The following is a 17,728-nucleotide window of genomic DNA, read 5'->3' on the forward strand; positions in this document are numbered from 1 at the left end:
ATGTTACGAAGTTTTTTTTTTCTGCCATTGTTTACCTCTGGTTACCTCTCTATTATGTCTTATTTGGCGCTTTCGCGCTCGATTTATTGTGTTGCTATGTTACATTTAAATGTATGATTTGTAAAAGCAATTCAATCACCTAACTGTCTTTTATGTGTAAACTGTTTCCACTGCATTAAAAAACTACAGTAACCAGTTTGCCTAGCGAAGTAAACCCATCCGCATTTTTCCTGGATGATGCGCGCAAAAAAATAGGGCGTTGTGAAGACTCTCATTCATTCGCGGAGGACTACCTCTGTTCTTAAAGACGCAGGGAGCGACCCACGTCCACAGGAGTGAAAGAAGGAAAAGGAAAAAAAGGCGTTTTGACTTCATTCCTGTCCAAAAGGGGAACAGTTCCGCTGCACGCTAAAAGCAGTGCGTAAAGATCCACACGGTTCCACTGACAAGCTTAAATATAGTTCCAAACCGTTGTTTTTGTTGTTCAAGTGTGCAGCAGAATACAAATTACTGGTACTTCTGGTGCAAACCTAAATCTGTAGCATCTTCTACACTTATTTTATTTTGTTTTTTTTTTACTTTGGGAACTCTTTGTTATTGTAGCAGGATATGGCCAAGCTTTTACGTGCTGCTGTTTTGGGTCCACCGGGATCTGGAAAAGGCACGATCTGCAAGAGGATTGCACAAAGCTTTGGCCTGCAGTACCTGTCCAGTGGCCACTTTCTACGAGAGGGGATAGCAGCCAACACAGGTAGGAAAGCCAAAACAACACTTAAGTGGTGACAACAGGAAAAGCCTACCCAAAAATGAGTCATTTTATCTGGTCTTTCGCAATGTGGGGGTGAGGGGTCTACTACAATAATTATATAATTTTTCAAAAAAATTAAAAAAACAATAGGGCAGATATTGTTAAAGGAAACGTCAAAATAATAATAATAAAAAACTTTAAGGGGTCATACTCGTTGTGTGTTTTGCTTGTTTAAGAAGAAATGACCACTTGACTTAATAGCTGCAGGAAGTCTGACACCACAGCAGCACTCAAAACAATATAAAAAACAGATTGATCATTCTGGTGTTCACAAGACTTCATGGCAGCTTGTTGCCTTATTTAAAAATGTAACACTCTCATATTTTGAATTAACTTTCCACCTAGAATTGCCTCAATTCCAAAAAAAGTATAAATAATACGACACAAAAGTTTGGCATAAAGAACTGAAGAAAGTTTTGATCTTTCTTTTTTTTTAATTCTGGGACTCAGTGGAAGTATTAATGTAATAATCCACAGGAGACCCTGCAGCTTCCATCATATACTTAAAAAGGTTGCAGTGACAGGAACAGAAACTGGTGAAGAACCCAACAGGCTCGGCTCTATCTTGTCCTGCTTTTTCCCCCCTATCTTTCTCTTTTGTAATCTTTGACATCAGGACGCATAAACAAACATGCTGTGCTCTATGTTTACTTGGCTGTCATGTGTCAGAGGCTGGCGTGCTGGCAAAGACCTACATAGACAGAGGCATGCTGGTGCCTGACCAAGTGATGACCAGATTGATGCTGCCCAAACTGGAGCAGCTGCAGAACCACAGTTGGCTACTGGACGGTAAGAAAGCTTATGTTTTTGCCACTTTTGCTTCTGCTTACTCAATTCCACTGCTGCACAATGGGGGGGGAGGGGGGGAAGCAGAACTGTACATAACCGTTTCAGTTTTTAGTCATGATTCATTGTAATAAAAGATGTTTTCTGGCATGCACCCTGAAGGTAGTTGTGAGAACTGCCAGCTAACCCTTAAAGCTGATTGGCCCAACCAAATGCCACCCCTCAGAATCCTACAGTGAATTGCAAATTTATAAGTAGGACCACATGCAAACACTTAATGAACAAGTCTGACCATGGAAATTGCCATGGAAATCTGAGTCATTGTGTAGAAAAGTTTATTTAAATTAAAATATAAAAAAAATGTTAGCAGGTTTAATCATGTCTGCGCTTGTAAAAATAACAGTGTCGATAAAGACTAACTGACTTAACTAAATTACACATAGCCCCTTGTACCTTTGATGTTTTGACAAAGCAGTAATTATTTACAGTGCTGGCTAGAAGAATATGTTTTAACACAGAAAAAGTAGATCCATAGGAAAAGAAGAAAATAATGTTTGGCTAGTTTTATTTCCAAACTTTTTTATTGAATTACTATTGCAATGAATGTGTCTCATATTGTACCCATTCAGTTGTTAATTTACCTGGTTATGGAGTGCTGCACTTGTGACATTTTTTGAGCTGGATTTGAACTTCATAACCCCTCAGGAACCAATGCAGCCTTAAACTTTAATGTTTACTTTCCAGTCCTTCTCAGCTCAGATGAGGCTTTTCAGTAGACTTTTTTTCTGTTCTGTTTTTCTGCTCTGCAACCTGTGGCTCGAGGGCCACATTTCCTTCACAGCAGCTCTTTGTAACTTTGGCCAATAATGTTAAAGATCTGAGAAATGTTTTTAAGAAAGGCTAGTTCTTAGGGCTTCGCTGTGTTTTTTTTAAAAATTCTGTATATTTGAATAAGATTTGCTAAATAGACCGGCACTCATGCTAGAAGGACTTCTTTTTAGTTCTTTCATTTTGTCATCATTTTGACAATAGTATTATTCAAAAAATAATTTTGTTGTGTTATTTTAAAAGTTTGAAAATATTATTTTTGTAAAATCTAAAAGTAGATATAAAGTTGCACTTATAAGCATATTACAATGTTACATATATATTAATAAAATTCAGTGCAGGTAAAATTCCTTGACACCTTGCTCAGACAGTTCATTTCCCAGGACAGTAAAAGAGTTTCTCAAACTGTAGTGATTATTGATTATGTATTCCAGTTATTTTTGACTTTTGCTTTGAATTGTAAGCAGCCAATCCTTCTGCAGGAAATATCAGGGTTCCTATCCAATATGAAAGAGTCTGGAATGTAATTTAAATGTTTTTTACGGCAAAGTGTTGAAAACAATTAAAAAGGAGTAGGGAGACGTGGGTATTTTTGTTACTCGTTATTCCCTGACTAGTCATGTTGTCAGACTGTCCATCCAACATCAGTCATTTTGCTAACTGATTGTGCATTTTTCTTTCAACTGTAAGCAAATTCATTTGTCCTTTGACCCTTTGATCTTTTATTCATTCCTTTCTGTATCTGGTTCAAACAGATTTTATGTGTAGAGTCTGATTACTATTAAAATTCAGTGAGTTCATATTAACACTTCGTATTTATACTTTTAAAAAGAACAGTGGAATCTGGGAATTGTAATCTAGAAAAGTATGGAAACTTTAAATTTGAAAACCAACTTTCTGAAAGTATGTTAAGGAAACAAAATAGGTGACCTTAATCGTAACATCTAAATCCATGCAGCTTAAATTTATTAACATATATTTATGTTCATAAATATATGTAAAAGATTCCTTGTTGATGTGTCACAACTCTTGTTAAATTGGGCTTGTCATAATGGCTGGGTGTGGTGAAGCGTTGTTCATCGTCAATACTGGAGAAGTAACCTGGCTCATTGTTTTAACTTACTTTGCGTGTGGAACCACACACACACACACACCCACACAAACATACACATAAAACACACCCAAAAGAAAAGAGGTTGCTATGACATTTCCATTGTTAAACTTTACCGTCTGTGGTGGAAAAACTTGCAGAACATTGATGAAATAAACTTTAATGTTTAAACATTGGATCTTGAACATAAACAAGTAAACAATTAGTCGAGAGAGGAGACAACTCCAGGTCAGAAAAACAGAGATGAATTTTACTCATTGAAGATGATCTGATTTCCAATGCCTACAGTGTCATATCAGTATATTAGAACATCAAAGTAAAGTGAATGTATCTATTGAAAAGTTCAGAATATAAATTCAAAACTATTATTGTCATATGCACAATAAGAAAAAAATGTTTCCTTATAAAATAAAATTAATCATTTCTTGACCACATTGGAAACCAAAAATATTACATGTAGATATAAAACAGATAAGTAGAAATATAAACTGCGGAATACACACAGTGTACACATTTGTTGCAGATAATGTGCTACATAACTTAGTTTAAAACAGTGAGTAGTGCATTCACGACTCAGAGATTTCTGTTGTTTTAGTTTATGGTCCATTAGCTTACAGCTAAAGGAAATCAGAACTGAAAGTGGAAGAATGCTGACTCGACAATTATCCAACACAGTCATTGACTTCCTCAACATTGAGGGTAAGACTCGAATATTCATCACCAATGAAGCTGGCTGTTCATAATCCAAACATATAAGTGGAAAGTTGAGTGGAAGGAAAAGTATGGTTAAAATAGGTAGGCAAGTTCCAACTCGTCGTTCAAAGAGCATGGTACCGCTGTGCTTGGTTAGTCATCAACCTCATTCCAACCTGAACCCTGCGACCTGTCTGAATCGCCTTTATGCCACATCACGCCTTTATGCCACTTTTTCACTTTTCCTAAGAAAAGTGAAAAAGCATGTTTAGGGAGAGTGTTGCCCTTTAAAACCGCCTTAGCTTTCCTACCTCAGTTGAATGAGGTGCGTGAAGCCTCTTTCGGCTCGACGATAATTCAGACTGATAGCAACCACGACGTTTTGTTTTGTTTATTTTTGTTCGTTTGTCTAATATTTAGCGCTGACTAAATATTAAAGGGAAAAGAAACCACATTTTCATTAACTGTAAGCAATGATCACCAAAATAAACTACATAAATAAAATATCTATGTGATTAACAATAAGTTAGTCTTTTTGAACTGAACCACTGAAATATTTCAACATGTCTTTCATCTGTGAATTTATTAAGCTCTACCTGTATGTTTGGTATAGGAAAACTAAATAAATCTCTGATTTGAAATTTAGGCAGTTTCTCTTCACCTTCCTCAGCTTTGTTAAATTTACAAACTAATTAATTAATAAGATTTGATCAGCTATGTTTTCTTTTTCTTTAGGTTTTTATTACAAATGTATAATTTGTAATAAATATCACAGGTCAGCCACAGGTCAGCCACAGGCCATTTCAGTGGAAATCAGAACACATTGAAAGGTCACGTTTTGTTGTCAATAACAACAAAACTCATCATAGTATGAAATCGTAAAATGAGGAATTACTCACTCATACATAATTTGCCTATTCAAATAGAACTCATAAATCACAACTTGTCAAATGCAGCAGTGAGTTTTGAGCGAAAATAAACAAGGTGTACTGTATGTAATCATAAAACACAGCTTGTAATGACAACTCAGCATTTCTTGCTTCTCCCTCTGAAATGTGTCCAGGTTTCCCCCGTACACTGACGCAGGCGCAGGCCCTCAACAGCCTCTATCAGATGGACCTGGTCATCAGCCTCAACATTCCCTATGAGACTCTGAAGGAGAGGCTGAGTGACCGCTGGGTCCACCCTTCCAGCGGCAGAGTTTACAACATGGGATTCAACCCCCCTCGAGTTCAGGTATCAAACATGTGAAAGTGAGCCCCTGCTGGCAAAGACTCAAAGCCTCAGCTCTAGATGTTGTGACAGCCTGTTGTTTTCTCACACAGATTGTTTCAAAGCTGAAAAGAACTTAGAGTTCATTGTGATTCAGCAAAAACGCTCAAAAAAGGAGGTCGACGGGAGGAAAACACAGCCATAGTCTCATTACTCCTGAAGTAATGCTCACTCTTTTTTGCATAGAGAAATGGTTACTGTAATTCTACAGGTGTTAATGTTCAGAAGTTTGTTCAGAAAGGTTGTACAGCGTGTAATTTTAAAAGCAAGAATTGGTTACAAGGTTAAACTTTATGTGGAATTCTTCTAATTCACAGTGTCAAATATATTCTTACCAACTCAAACATACATATACCTACAAACATACATATACCTACTACTAATTATATATATATATATATATATATATATATATATATATATATATATATATATATATATTATATTATATATATATATATATATATATATTTAAAAAATTCCCTTCTCACCCACCGCGGGTGGTTCTTATCCTCTGAGCTCGGGTCCTCTACCAGAGGCCTAGGAGCTTGAGGGTTCTGCGCAGTATCTTGGCTGTGCCAAGGACTGCACATTTCTGTACTGAGATGTCTGATGTTGTTCCTGGGATCTGTTGTAGCCATTGCTCCAGTTTGGTGGTACATCCCATGTAGGGGCTTGTCCTCCCATGATGGTATCTCTGGTACCTCAACCTCCGTTCCCTGTTGTCTGAGACATTCACTGAGCACATTGTCTGTTGAGGCTTTGTTCCTGATGTATTTATGGATCTTAGTTGTTTCGTCCTGGACAGTGGTTCTCACACTCACTAGTCCTCTGCCTCCTTCCTTGCGGCTCGTATACAGTCTCAGGGTGCTGGATTTGTGATCAGCCGACCACACTTCTCTAGTCCGAATGACATCCCAATGTCAGTGCTGTAGATCCTGGTGGTGTGGATCAGTGAGTCGATGTCTCGCTCACTCTTGGCGTACAGCTTGATGTCATCCATGTAGAGGAGGTGACTAGGCATTCAATGATCCAAGTATGCGGCATTGAGTCATAGGCTTTCTTGTAATCAATCCAAGCCATGCACAGGTTGGTGTGTCGGGTTTTGCAGTCTCGGGCAACTGGGTGGGACTGGACCCTTTGATGGATCCTTCTGGATTAGGATTGTTCGCCCTTCAGTTAACCATTCAGGGTGAGTCCCACTTTGCAGCAGCTGTGATGGTTACCGGGGCTTGCTCAGGGAGGTTGCTGTGGTCCTCTCGTAGAGAGATCAGCCACTGTGCATTGCTGTTGTGGGACGCCTCCCTTTCCCATATGCCTTTCCAGTATTGTTCAGTCTCCAGCCTTGGTGGGTCTGCTCTGTTGTTATTACCCTGCCATTGAGAGTACACCTTAGCTGGTTGAGTGGAGAAGAGCCGGTTAATCCTTCTGGATTCATTCTCCCTTGTGTATCTCTTTAGGCAGCTGGCCAAGGCTTGGAGCCTCTGTTTGGCAGTTTCAAGTGCTTCAGGTATGGGCATCTGCCTGTACTTTCTGGGTACTGGTCTTTTCATTGTACCCTTGTGGAGCTCTGACAGTTGGCTCACTTCCCTTTTAGCCTCTAACCGTCTTTTCCATGGTGGGTATTGGGTCTCATGGTTGCTCTTATAGCCAAGTGTCTCAAGGATCACTGATGCTGAGTTGTAGATCAGCTCATTGGTTTCTGTTATGGTGTTGGTAGGGATCGTTGTCAATGCTGCATTCACATTCTCAATGAGACTGTGGAGGAGGTCTGGTTGTCATTCGGGTCATGATTCTCTCTCTCTGTCTCGTTCAGCTCTGTTTCGCTCATTGGGGCCGTGTATCCCCTCACTGGGTGGGGACTTGTAGTTAAGTCCCCACAGTTCTGACATCCGGGTTCCTCCCTTTTGCCGTATCATTTGTGTTGTATCTCGTCAATCTCAAGTTGTGATAGCAGTTGCCGTTTGCGGATGTTGGAACACTGAGCTACTAGTTGTTTAGCGCTTAGTGTTGACTGGGGATGTCAAAGTAACCATTCCTTCCCCAGTCTTTGCATGTAACCCCTCTCACTAGGGTTACTTGAGTAGTAGCATTCCAACAGATCCACATTTTCATCTCTCGCCCATTTCCGTCTTGTTCCAGTAGCCCATTTGTCATCAAGGTGCTATGGTTCCCCAACACCTGACGCAGACCTTGTTTGGCCGGTCTGATGTAATTTGATGTAATTCTCTGCCATGGAAGATTTACTGTTGCAGCTTTGAATTGTTGTGACCTTGGCTTGTCATCCTCAGGGTAAAGATGACATCACTGGGGAGCCACTGATTCAGCACGATGACGATAAACCAGAGGCTCTGATGGCGCGACTCCGACATTACAAGGAATTGGCGAAGCCTGTTATAGATCTGTACAAGTAGGTTAATAGTTGCTTTTTATTCTGACCAATTTGAAATCAGAATATCTTTGATGTGAAGATTTTAAAGATACTCATATTGTCTGAAAATACTTATAAACTCTTGCTTTTCATACATTTCACTGATGGTGTCATTAGTTACTTAATTCTTACTTATCTTAAGTAAGAATTAAGTGCTTATTCTAATTATTATCACAATAATAGTATTACAGGGAGTTAATTAAAGTGGCAGTATTTTTTTTGTGTGTGTGTGTTTTCCAGACACATAGTGCCATACTCAAGTAACTATGTTAATACCATTTGTTATAAAAAAATACCATATAAAATGTGACTTAAAAGAAATTTTACTTCCTAATTTAACACCTTTAAATTGGGCCTGTGTCTCTTTAAAAACTCCAGCTCTTTCTGAAACTTTGCCTTCAGGAAGCCACTACAACATCACTCCTATTAACCTTATAACAATGGCTTTACCAGCATTTCGTCAAGAAGTAGCTCCTATAATGAGCTCAGCATATGCACAGCTCCACCAGGTGTTTTCTAATTGCTGCTGGCTAGTCTGAAGGCGCTAAGTAGGGGACACTAAGTAGGGGACACTGCAAGGCAGAAGCTCGCTAGTTTGTAAACTGCAGCTTTGAGGAAGAACTTCGTCTTCGACTGCAGTGCTAAGTCTCTCCACGTGTTTTGAAGAGCTGAAATGTTACTGTGGGAGATTAAACAATTTCTCAAACATACATAAAAGAATCAAGGCAACACTCAAGGTATGGTTTTCATGAGGGAATAACATTATAACAAGATGTACAGCTCAAAAAAGTCATTTTTACACAATACTGCCCCTTTTAAATATGCGTCAAGAAATCGACCGGTACCAAACAGATGATTTTCAGGGTGATTCTGCCTGACCAGCAACTGGACAAAAACTTCAAAATATTCTCCTGCAATTCTTACAGTGAATACATCACAGTAAGAATTACCAGGTTGGTCTGGCAACAACACTCTTCAGAATGAATGTTGTTACTGAGGGATGGAGACTCAATGTTAACAACTCAAGTATGAGTAAGATGTCGGAAATGAAGTCATGGGAAAGACAAAGGTTTAGAATATGTTATAAAAGGAAGATTTATTTGAGAAGTGGACATGTGTCTGCAATTTATTTATAATGAATAGCAGACACATTTTAGCATATAATGGTTCAATGGAGTCCAGCAAAGTTGCTCTGCTTTACTTTATCATGCTTTCAGCCTCTATCTTAAGACATTCTGAAAGGAGGCAAAGCTGATGATGAGTCTTGACCAAGACACAACGACTGAGACTGAGAAACCCACCGGTTACAGGACCGACTCCTACCTCCTGTTTTTTGTGTGTGCTTGTTTTGTTTTAGATTTTAGATGTTAGTTGAAGTAAAAAGTTTAGATGTCTGTTTTTTACTTCATCTGGAATATTTTGATACAAACAACCAATTTCTTCTATTTTTTTTTAATCTTCACTCAGATCACAAGGAGTCCTGCATTCATTTTCTGGAACAGAGACTGACAAGATTTGGCCTTACATCAACTCTCTGCTCAGCACCAAGATGCACACACAGCCGTCAGGTGCCCATCCAAACCAAACGCCCTGAGAAGAGACCACAGAGAAAAAAGAGGAAGGGTTTTTTTTTTTACTTGCTCAAGTGAGATTCCAATAAATGCACTAGGACACAATCAACATGTATGATTTTTATGGATGGTTGTGCGCAAATATTTCCAATGCTTTCTACTTAAGATTGCCATGATTTCCTAATTATCACTTTGAAAACATAGGCGCCTCAGTTTTGAGAGAACTGTGTTTTCTTTTTCCTGTAGCTTGTGTGACTTTTCTTATTTTCAATCATACCTGTGTATAAAAGGCAGAGCAAAAAGGTAAATTTTTAATGGCAGCTCAAATATTTTCTATAAACCAAAAATTGAGAGGTGTGATATACACAAGTTACAACAAACCCTTAAACAAAATGCTTTATCAAGGCAGATTTCCAAATTGAAACAGTTTCATTTCATGATGGTTTTTAGTAACCAGGTTAATCACAATTAGCAAACCAAGCCAATAACTGCATACTTTTATTAAGACACTGTTGCAACATTTTTTCTGGCAGTTTAAAAAGAACTTTGTGGCTGATTTATTGAGATACAGAAGCTGATACCAGAGATATCACTGCCTTTCATTTGTTCGGCAGCCATTTTGGATTTTGAGGTGATGACTTGGTGATGCCCCTCTGACTTTCCAAGTAGGACTTCCATCTTCAGTGAGGATTCCATATGATTGCTTCAAACTTTAAACTGGAAAAACTTATTTTTTCCATTTTTGTGCCCCAACATGTGCCTGATGGTAGTTTGTTATGTAACAAAATAACAAATATCCAACGTAAGTCATTGGTTACAAATGTGCTGCCATGTTGTTCAGCAAGTTTTTGACCTAAATGAGCTCTGTGATTCTGTATGCACTTGTTTCAGGGTAAAGCTCTTTAGGTTGTTGATGGATTAGTTTTTCTGGAGGTGTGAAAGCTAATGCCTTGAATGTTCTTACATTTCTTTAAATATACTCTAGTGTTGCCTTACGATTTCTCTCTATAAAGTGTTACATTTTCCTGTTGGTGAATATATGAAAAATGACTTTTTGTTATGATTCTGACACTGTTACAGTCTCTTTGTGGGTTCTTTTCTATGTACTATATCAATTGTCATTGCTGAATATCAATCTTTGCTGCCTTTGCTGTACAGTTACTTGCCATAAAGAACAGATTTGGTTCCATCGGTTTATATTTGCCGTGTATAGTAACTTGGTAAAGTATTCACCAATTTCAGCAGCTGACAAACAAAGATAAGTTTAAATTGTTTCGTCAGTTCTGTGACCTTATGATTCTGCTTTTTAACCAAATGATGAAGTTCCAGCTTGAAGCCTATAAATAGCAGCTTTAAATCAGTGACAGGCTGTAGCAGACACAAAACCTGTTTTTTTTTTTTTTTGTTTTTTTTTTAAATCTATATTTAGGATCTAAGCACAGTGGATTCTGGGTATTTTACTGTATGTTGTCTCTCTTGATTTAGACTAAAGGAAAATAAACTGTACAGTGAGAGCTGACATGGAGCAGCTTACTTAAAGCATAAACCTGGGGGTCTGAAATGAATGGTTGAGCAATTAAAGTGGTGAAACTACAACACAACGCTATATAGCTTTTGTGTAAGGCCACAGAGACATTTCTGCCTTGTTTTCTCATAAGGTGGTTAAAACAAAGACATTTCAAGAACAATAAAACTTTTGTCGAAAGCATGACTTCTTGTGTGAGTAATCAAGTGAATGTTGCAATTTGTGACATTGTTCCTTCCATATGTGTCGTCTGCACACCTAAGCTGATTGTGTTCTCTAAGTAATACTCGACAAACTCATTGATGTTGGGGTACAATAAGTGGAATGATGTAATTCTCATTCAGTGTTTGATTGTGTGCATGTGGTGGATCTCAAAAGTGTACACATGGCTGGTTTTAGTAACATTAGGAACAAAACTACCATGACAAAATGCTTTTGTCTTTAATTGGATATAATAAAAAATGTGCAGTAATCTGGTTGCATAAGTATGAACACCCTTACAATAATAATCCCAGGTTGAAGCACCTATTAATTTAGTTACAGTCCTATCAATTCCAGTGAATTTGATTAATCTACAAAACGTTGCTGTTCTGGTATGATTTCCATCACATTTGTGTCACTTAGCTCCTTTGTATTGGTACAGAGGTTATGCAAGATCAAGAATTTTATCAAATTAACAGAGGTCTGGGGGAGTTATGAATTTCCCTGGTACAATGAATGGTTATCTTGTTCAGTTGCAGTATGTATCAAAAATAACTTTAAAAAGTTTTGGCTGTGCATCATAGGCATATCTGATGTCTCAAAATCTAGAAAGTTGAGGATGAAGAGGTCTTTCATATTTCAGAAATACAGAGACTCCAAGCACACGTCCCAGGGGTGCACCACTCCAGTGCTCGAGAGCTACTGTCCTGCAACTTTTAGATGGATATCTTTTCCAACACACCTGAATCACATGAATGACTGGTTACCATTCATCTTCAAAGTTGAATTCAACCATTTGACTCAGGTGTGCTGGAAAAGGAGTGCATCTAATAGTGGATAGTAGCTCCCAAGGACTGGACTTTGGTTTGTTCATCCGACTTTTGTTTGTTCATGTAAAGAAACAAAAGAACATTAAGTTCTAGTGGCCAAGAAATTTTCTCATAATAGGATTGACTTTGCAAAATACATGTGCAAGCTGGATTGGGCAATTCATAAAAAGACAATAAATTGGTACAAAAAAAGAGAATATTAAAATGTCATCCAAAGTTGCTCCAACAAAATATCACTTTGGGGTGTACATGCTTTTGAAATCAGATTATTGTACCCGATTTTACTTTTATTTTTCAGATTTGTCTGTTTTTCAGTTGAATTGCTCATGAAGTAGGTCAGGTTTGAGGTGGGAATAGTGTTTCTTCCGGAATGCCTAACTGCCTGCCTGCCTGCCTGTCTGTCTGTTCCTCCTCTTCTAATCCGGGGGGATTTGTAAGTAAAGCCAATGTGCTTTAGAGCCTGGGTTAAACTCCACTTCACTGTCTGACACAGATTAAAGCTTCATCTTCTGTGTTTACCTTCCACATGAGGTGCAACTCTGTTTGTGTTTACAGGGCTCAGCTTTAGATGAACACTTTGCTCTAGCATGATAAATTTATGTCAGTACATTCTTTCCAATAAATTTGTCCGTCTTCCGTGTTTATTTCAACCTGTAAATACGACGTATAGACGTAAAAGACTCAACAGTCACAAAATCCAAACTGTCAAAACCTGTCAAATCCTTTACTGCACATAGTGGAGGAAAAGTGTTATTATTTTACTTAATAACAAATAATTATTTAAAAAGCACAATTAAATGACAATTAAACAATAAAGAAAGCTATGAAAATAGATCACAAGACAATCTGAACAAAAAATTATACATCAGACAGACGTCATCAATGAGTGCAGACTTGCATTTATTGATGACATTCTTTCTATTTGAACATAATTTATCAAAAAAATAGTTGAGTTAGTTTGGAAATGACCAAAACTAATACATTATATTCCCGAATTGTCAACAATTATGCTTTGCAAAACTTGTCATCCCAGTTATTTTGCTTAACTCAGGCTCAAACCTCAGGATATTTTAAGACCAACAGAAAACAATCTGATTGGATGAAGTCAACTGAATAGTTGCAAGTCACAGATCTCCAGCAACATCAAGTTTTATTTCAGATGTATGATGGAGCAACCAGAAGGTTGCACTGGATTGTGTTTATGGATATCAAGATAGGAGGAGCTAAGTGCAAATGAATGTCACAGCTGTCATACTTTTTTTTTTTTCCTTTTAGTTGCACAGCAGTTTTTAAATCATTTTTTTGCACTTCTCAAATATTCATTATTGTGTACTGGTCAATCAGAATCTCATGAGATACACGACAAAACAATGGAAAATATCAGGGTATGAAAACTTACGCCATTTGTCAGGTTTCTTTTTGGTTTCTGTCACTAAAATCCACTCCATGTTTTCTTGTTCCAGTCAGGAAGCACAGAGCGCCGCTACTGGGCAGATCCATGAACACTCTAGCCAATGCTGCCCTCTTGCTTTCTCACATCCACATGCGCTATAGATCTGCCAATGGCAGTCCTGTTTTCTGGTCCTGCGCCAAAGACGCGTTTAGCGGTGTGATGATGCAGTAGCTCGGCACCTCCACAGCTTCACTGACAGGTAAAACTGGGCTCCACCTGGGAAATCCCTGCAGAGGTGCCCAGTTTCCACTAGGCTGTTGACACCTTGACCCTTCGGCTGACAGTGAATGACAAAGCAAAGGTCAGTGCGTGTGCGCGCGCGCAGCCGGGATTCAAAGAGCATCTCCACAGCGGCACAAGACGGCGCTCCTGGGAGAATGGTAGAAAACGCTCTGAAAGGTAAAAGTCTCCTTTGGACTGTCAGTTTGTGGTCACCTCTTTGATTTTTTTGATAAGTTTCTGTAAACCCCAGCTTTATTATTTCGCATAATTTCAACGGAAAAGATGAGCACATCATGATCGGAACCTGGATGTTACATAATATTAAGCTCCCCATACAAATCGTGACCACTCACACTCAAAGCGCGTCTTGCGCCCGCACGGCAGTCGCGTTATTTTAATGAACATGCACGTATTTCAAGGTGACATTATGTTATTTTTCTCGAGGCATATAAAAAAAAAGTTGGGACACCCGGGCCTGTTTGGGACGCACACAGCCGGGTTATGGATGACATCATTTGGGATATTTTTGTCACCAGGGTCGATTTTTCTGAACAAATGATCAGTTCTCACAATTTTTGAACCCATTGTGCGGAAATTACTCATAATGTCATTTCAATCGATGACTTGGCTGAAAGAATAGTGGGAAGGCTGCTTCAGACAGTTGGATTTTTTTGACCCATTCGCGCAATCCGTGTTTTCAAGGGATAACTAACAATTATTCATACACCAGTTTCTATGAAAATAGCGACATGAAAGACGTCTATCTTTAATTACTCTTATCGTTGCGGAGAAGATACGTCAGTCGTTTTTCTGATTTATCAGAACCATCGGCCTTATTTATCAGGAAACGCTTTATTCTAAGAGGACAGCTCCTCTTCCGCCGTCCAACTGCGCACCGTCACATCACTGCGCGTCACACGCATCACGTGAACAGTTTAACAGCGCTTGGTTTAGCTCCATGTTATGATCATTACTCAGGTTCGTGACAGGCTTCTTTTTTCTTTTTTTTTTTTTACAACAGAAACAATTACTTTCTTGTCAGGAACGAGGAGCTGAACTTCACTGAAATGCAAAAAAAATCACAAAATGTTTAAATCTTTGGACATTTAACAAAAGTGCAGCAGTGAAACTATAAACAATTAGTTATGACTACAACTATGAACTACACTTACATGCAAAAGCATTCACATTTTTACAAGCTCTAACATATTTTACTATAGGATATTGAAAATAAAATAATGAGCTGCTTGTATTTGTATTGATCCCCTTTAACCTGACACCCTCTAATTAAAATGTACAGAAAACATTGTCTAACATGAAGACTGCAATAACTCATAATTCTACATTTGAGTGTTTGACAGGCGTTGACCTTATCCGTACAGCAAGAGGTAAAATGGTATAGTTAGATCATTTAGCATTAGAATGGGACAGGCAGAAATTTAGTTGATGATCTATTGTAAAACTTACAGTATTATGCACTACTTTTTATTGATCAGTCATGCAGAATCCCGATGAAATACACTAATGATCATGGTGAAGAAACAAAGTGTAAAAAAGTTTGAATTCAACACTGCTGTATACTTTGACAGGGCACTGTGGTGTCGATGCAAACTGTGAGTTTGGAAAAAATATAAGATCTGAGAAGCTAATGCTACAGCTGCTCAGTTCAAGTTTGTTCCTAATCCTTCAGCTGATCCAGCAGATTCCTTGATTTTGTTTTAACTGTTATGTGGATAATCATCAATCCTAAGTCTGTATGGTGGTAAAAACCAGTAAAGACTGTGAGGCATTCAGAATCATTCTCTGTCATGTGTCATAAAGCAATTTCAGTTCCTCAGCATATTTAAAAACTCATAAAGAGTTTATAATGCATGGCCACACTTCCAGGAATGTTGCTCAAATAATTTGCAAATGATTTTCAGTACTTTTCTTCATAAAATGTTCTTTATAAAGGAGATGTGCAGAGCGAAAGACTTGATATTACAAAAGAAAAAACTATTAGGAAGGATTTTTTGAAAGTTTTTTGTAACTAGTAACCTTTATTTTATAGGAGCTTGACAGGAAGTAGGGCAGAGCGAAAGAGAAAAGGGGATGACATGAAGTAAATGGCCCAACATAAAGCAGTCTGATTTGTGTTTCCAACAGCTGTCACAACATGGAAATCCAACTTGTGACAGCTGCATCAAGAACTGTAGTAAATGTTGGTGGTCCACTTGCTCTACCACTTATGCTGCCAGTTTTAGGAAGGATTATATGAGAAAAAGACATGGACTTTCAGCTAAGTGTGGGTAATATAAGATGTAGAGAATGCTCTTTGTAAATCTGAACCATAAAACTTAAACGTGTATCTTAAAAACATGCATCAGTCTGAGGAAAAGGCTTTTAAACACTGGAGAAGTTGCAAAATAATGTTTAACGTCTACCTGTTAGGATAACTTGCAATGGACAACATGTAGCCAATTGGTCGCACTGGTTTACTATTAGTTGTCCGCTCCATAATCATGGTATATTAACTAGCATCTTCACAGCAACAGTGGTACAGTGGTGCCAGCATTATGCTGTGGTGTTTCCTATCTTAAGAAGAAACAGGGGAGCTGGTGGGAAAAAAGATGGACCAAAATACAGAAAAAAAACTGCTGAAGGCTGCAGAAAAGACTCCAAAAATTCCAAAATGCACAAAGCTAAAATAAATAAAATTACCTGCATAACAAAATGTATGTCTAACAAAAACTACATTTGGTAAAAGAAAAACATTATGCTAGCATTTTATTGTTTGAAAAGTTACAACCTCAGGAATGAAAGATTTAAAGGGTGTATTTACTTTTGTAAGACACAACCTCTGCTAAATATTAGTTTGTAAGACATTTTCTAACCATTAGGAAAAATACCTCAAACATTACTTTAATGCTTTCATCACAATTTACACTTTACTTCACAAATATCAGTATACTCAATTACAACAAAGCTAAATGGTAACAATACAAAAGATGAAGGAAGGAAACTAATTATATTTTTCACCTTTCATGGAGCTGCTGCACCTGTTTGTTGCCTGTTCCAAACATGCAGAGTGAAAGGAATAATGGCTACTGTTTGGCACGGTTAGTCACCGGACAGGAAGGTAATTTGCATCAGTGTAGTGGAAGCACGTAGCATCCGGTTATGGAGCGGGAATCCTCCGTTTTGCACATTCCGTTCCCGCTGTGCTTTGAGCCTCCCGTCCGCTCTCCTAAAAAGAGTTTCCCAGGCTCATGTCCTCTTTTCAGAACCATGCAGGGTTTCTGTTGCCAGGGGACAGGGCACAGGAAGGAAGCATGCCATCTTTGGGCTCAGATCGGTTCTGAACTGACCTGGGGTCGGAATAGAAAGATGCACAAATTTACAGTGGCACTCTCTATTTTTCATCCCAATGTCTGTCCATCAGAGATAAATTGTCTCTGACTTAGATTTGAAATATTTTTTTCCAATAATACAGCATATTGTTGTTATCTTGGCATTTTATTCACAGAAAATATGTTTTTAAGAAATCCAGTCTGAGAATTTTAATATACTAGAAATGACAGCAAAAAAAAAAAAAAAAACAACAAGCTGTTACCAGCACATGGACATATATAGCTATAAATTACACAACCCACTTGCAAAATGCATAGAACCACAACTCGAGAAAGTTATTCATATTTTTTTTCTCAACTTTATCTGAGAAAAGATGGAAAATAGTTTTTGTCCAGCTGTCTAAAATATTATTTTCACAAAGTTGATATGCTCTAGCTGTTTTCTCATATTTTATTATTTTAAGAAAAATAATAAAGCTTTACATTGTTTTTTTTTTTTTTTTTAAATTAACCCGTAAAGCCACATGAAACAGTGGGCTCATCCCAGCAGCTGATTGGGGGATAATCAATGCAGCATTGCCGGTAGGGGACCAGGATCTGGGGTGGATTTCCCTTTAACTTGGAGGGCAGCAGCAGCATCAGCAGCCGGAGCTGGGAGACGTAGTGAA

At 38.1% G+C, this 17,728-nt stretch overlaps 2 protein-coding genes across 4 annotated transcripts in view; both read left to right on the forward strand.

The window, feature by feature from the left end:
* Positions 1-274: 274 nt before the first annotated feature.
* Positions 275-11,211, forward strand: ak4 (adenylate kinase 4). 3 transcript variants are annotated; one of them, XM_055058402.1, is made up of 6 exons: positions 275-513; positions 604-751; positions 1,478-1,597; positions 5,290-5,462; positions 7,790-7,908; positions 9,397-11,211. In XM_055058402.1, exons 2-6 carry the CDS (start codon positions 610-612, stop codon positions 9,521-9,523), a joined length of 681 nt encoding a protein of 226 aa, XP_054914377.1. In that variant the 5' UTR covers positions 275-513; positions 604-609; the 3' UTR covers positions 9,524-11,211. The 3 variants fall into 3 exon arrangements, with proteins under 3 accessions (XP_054914377.1, XP_054914385.1, XP_054914368.1); XM_055058410.1 differs by having other exon boundaries at positions 276-513; positions 607-751; XM_055058393.1 differs by having other exon boundaries at positions 276-417.
* A 2,447-nt stretch (positions 11,212-13,658) lies between these two features.
* The window catches only part of dnajc6 (DnaJ (Hsp40) homolog, subfamily C, member 6), a 34,593-nt gene continuing 30,523 nt past the window's right edge, over positions 13,659-17,728 (forward strand). Inside the window, exon 1 of the mRNA XM_055052036.1 lies at positions 13,659-13,908. The gene's annotated coding sequence lies outside the window, so the exon portion shown is untranslated. The remainder of the gene's footprint in view (positions 13,909-17,728) is intronic.

The sequence above is a fragment of the Poeciliopsis prolifica genome, unplaced genomic scaffold, assembly GCF_027474105.1.
Source record: "Poeciliopsis prolifica strain line A6 unplaced genomic scaffold, Auburn_PproV2 SCAFFOLD002, whole genome shotgun sequence".
NCBI lineage: Eukaryota > Metazoa > Chordata > Actinopteri > Cyprinodontiformes > Poeciliidae > Poeciliopsis > Poeciliopsis prolifica.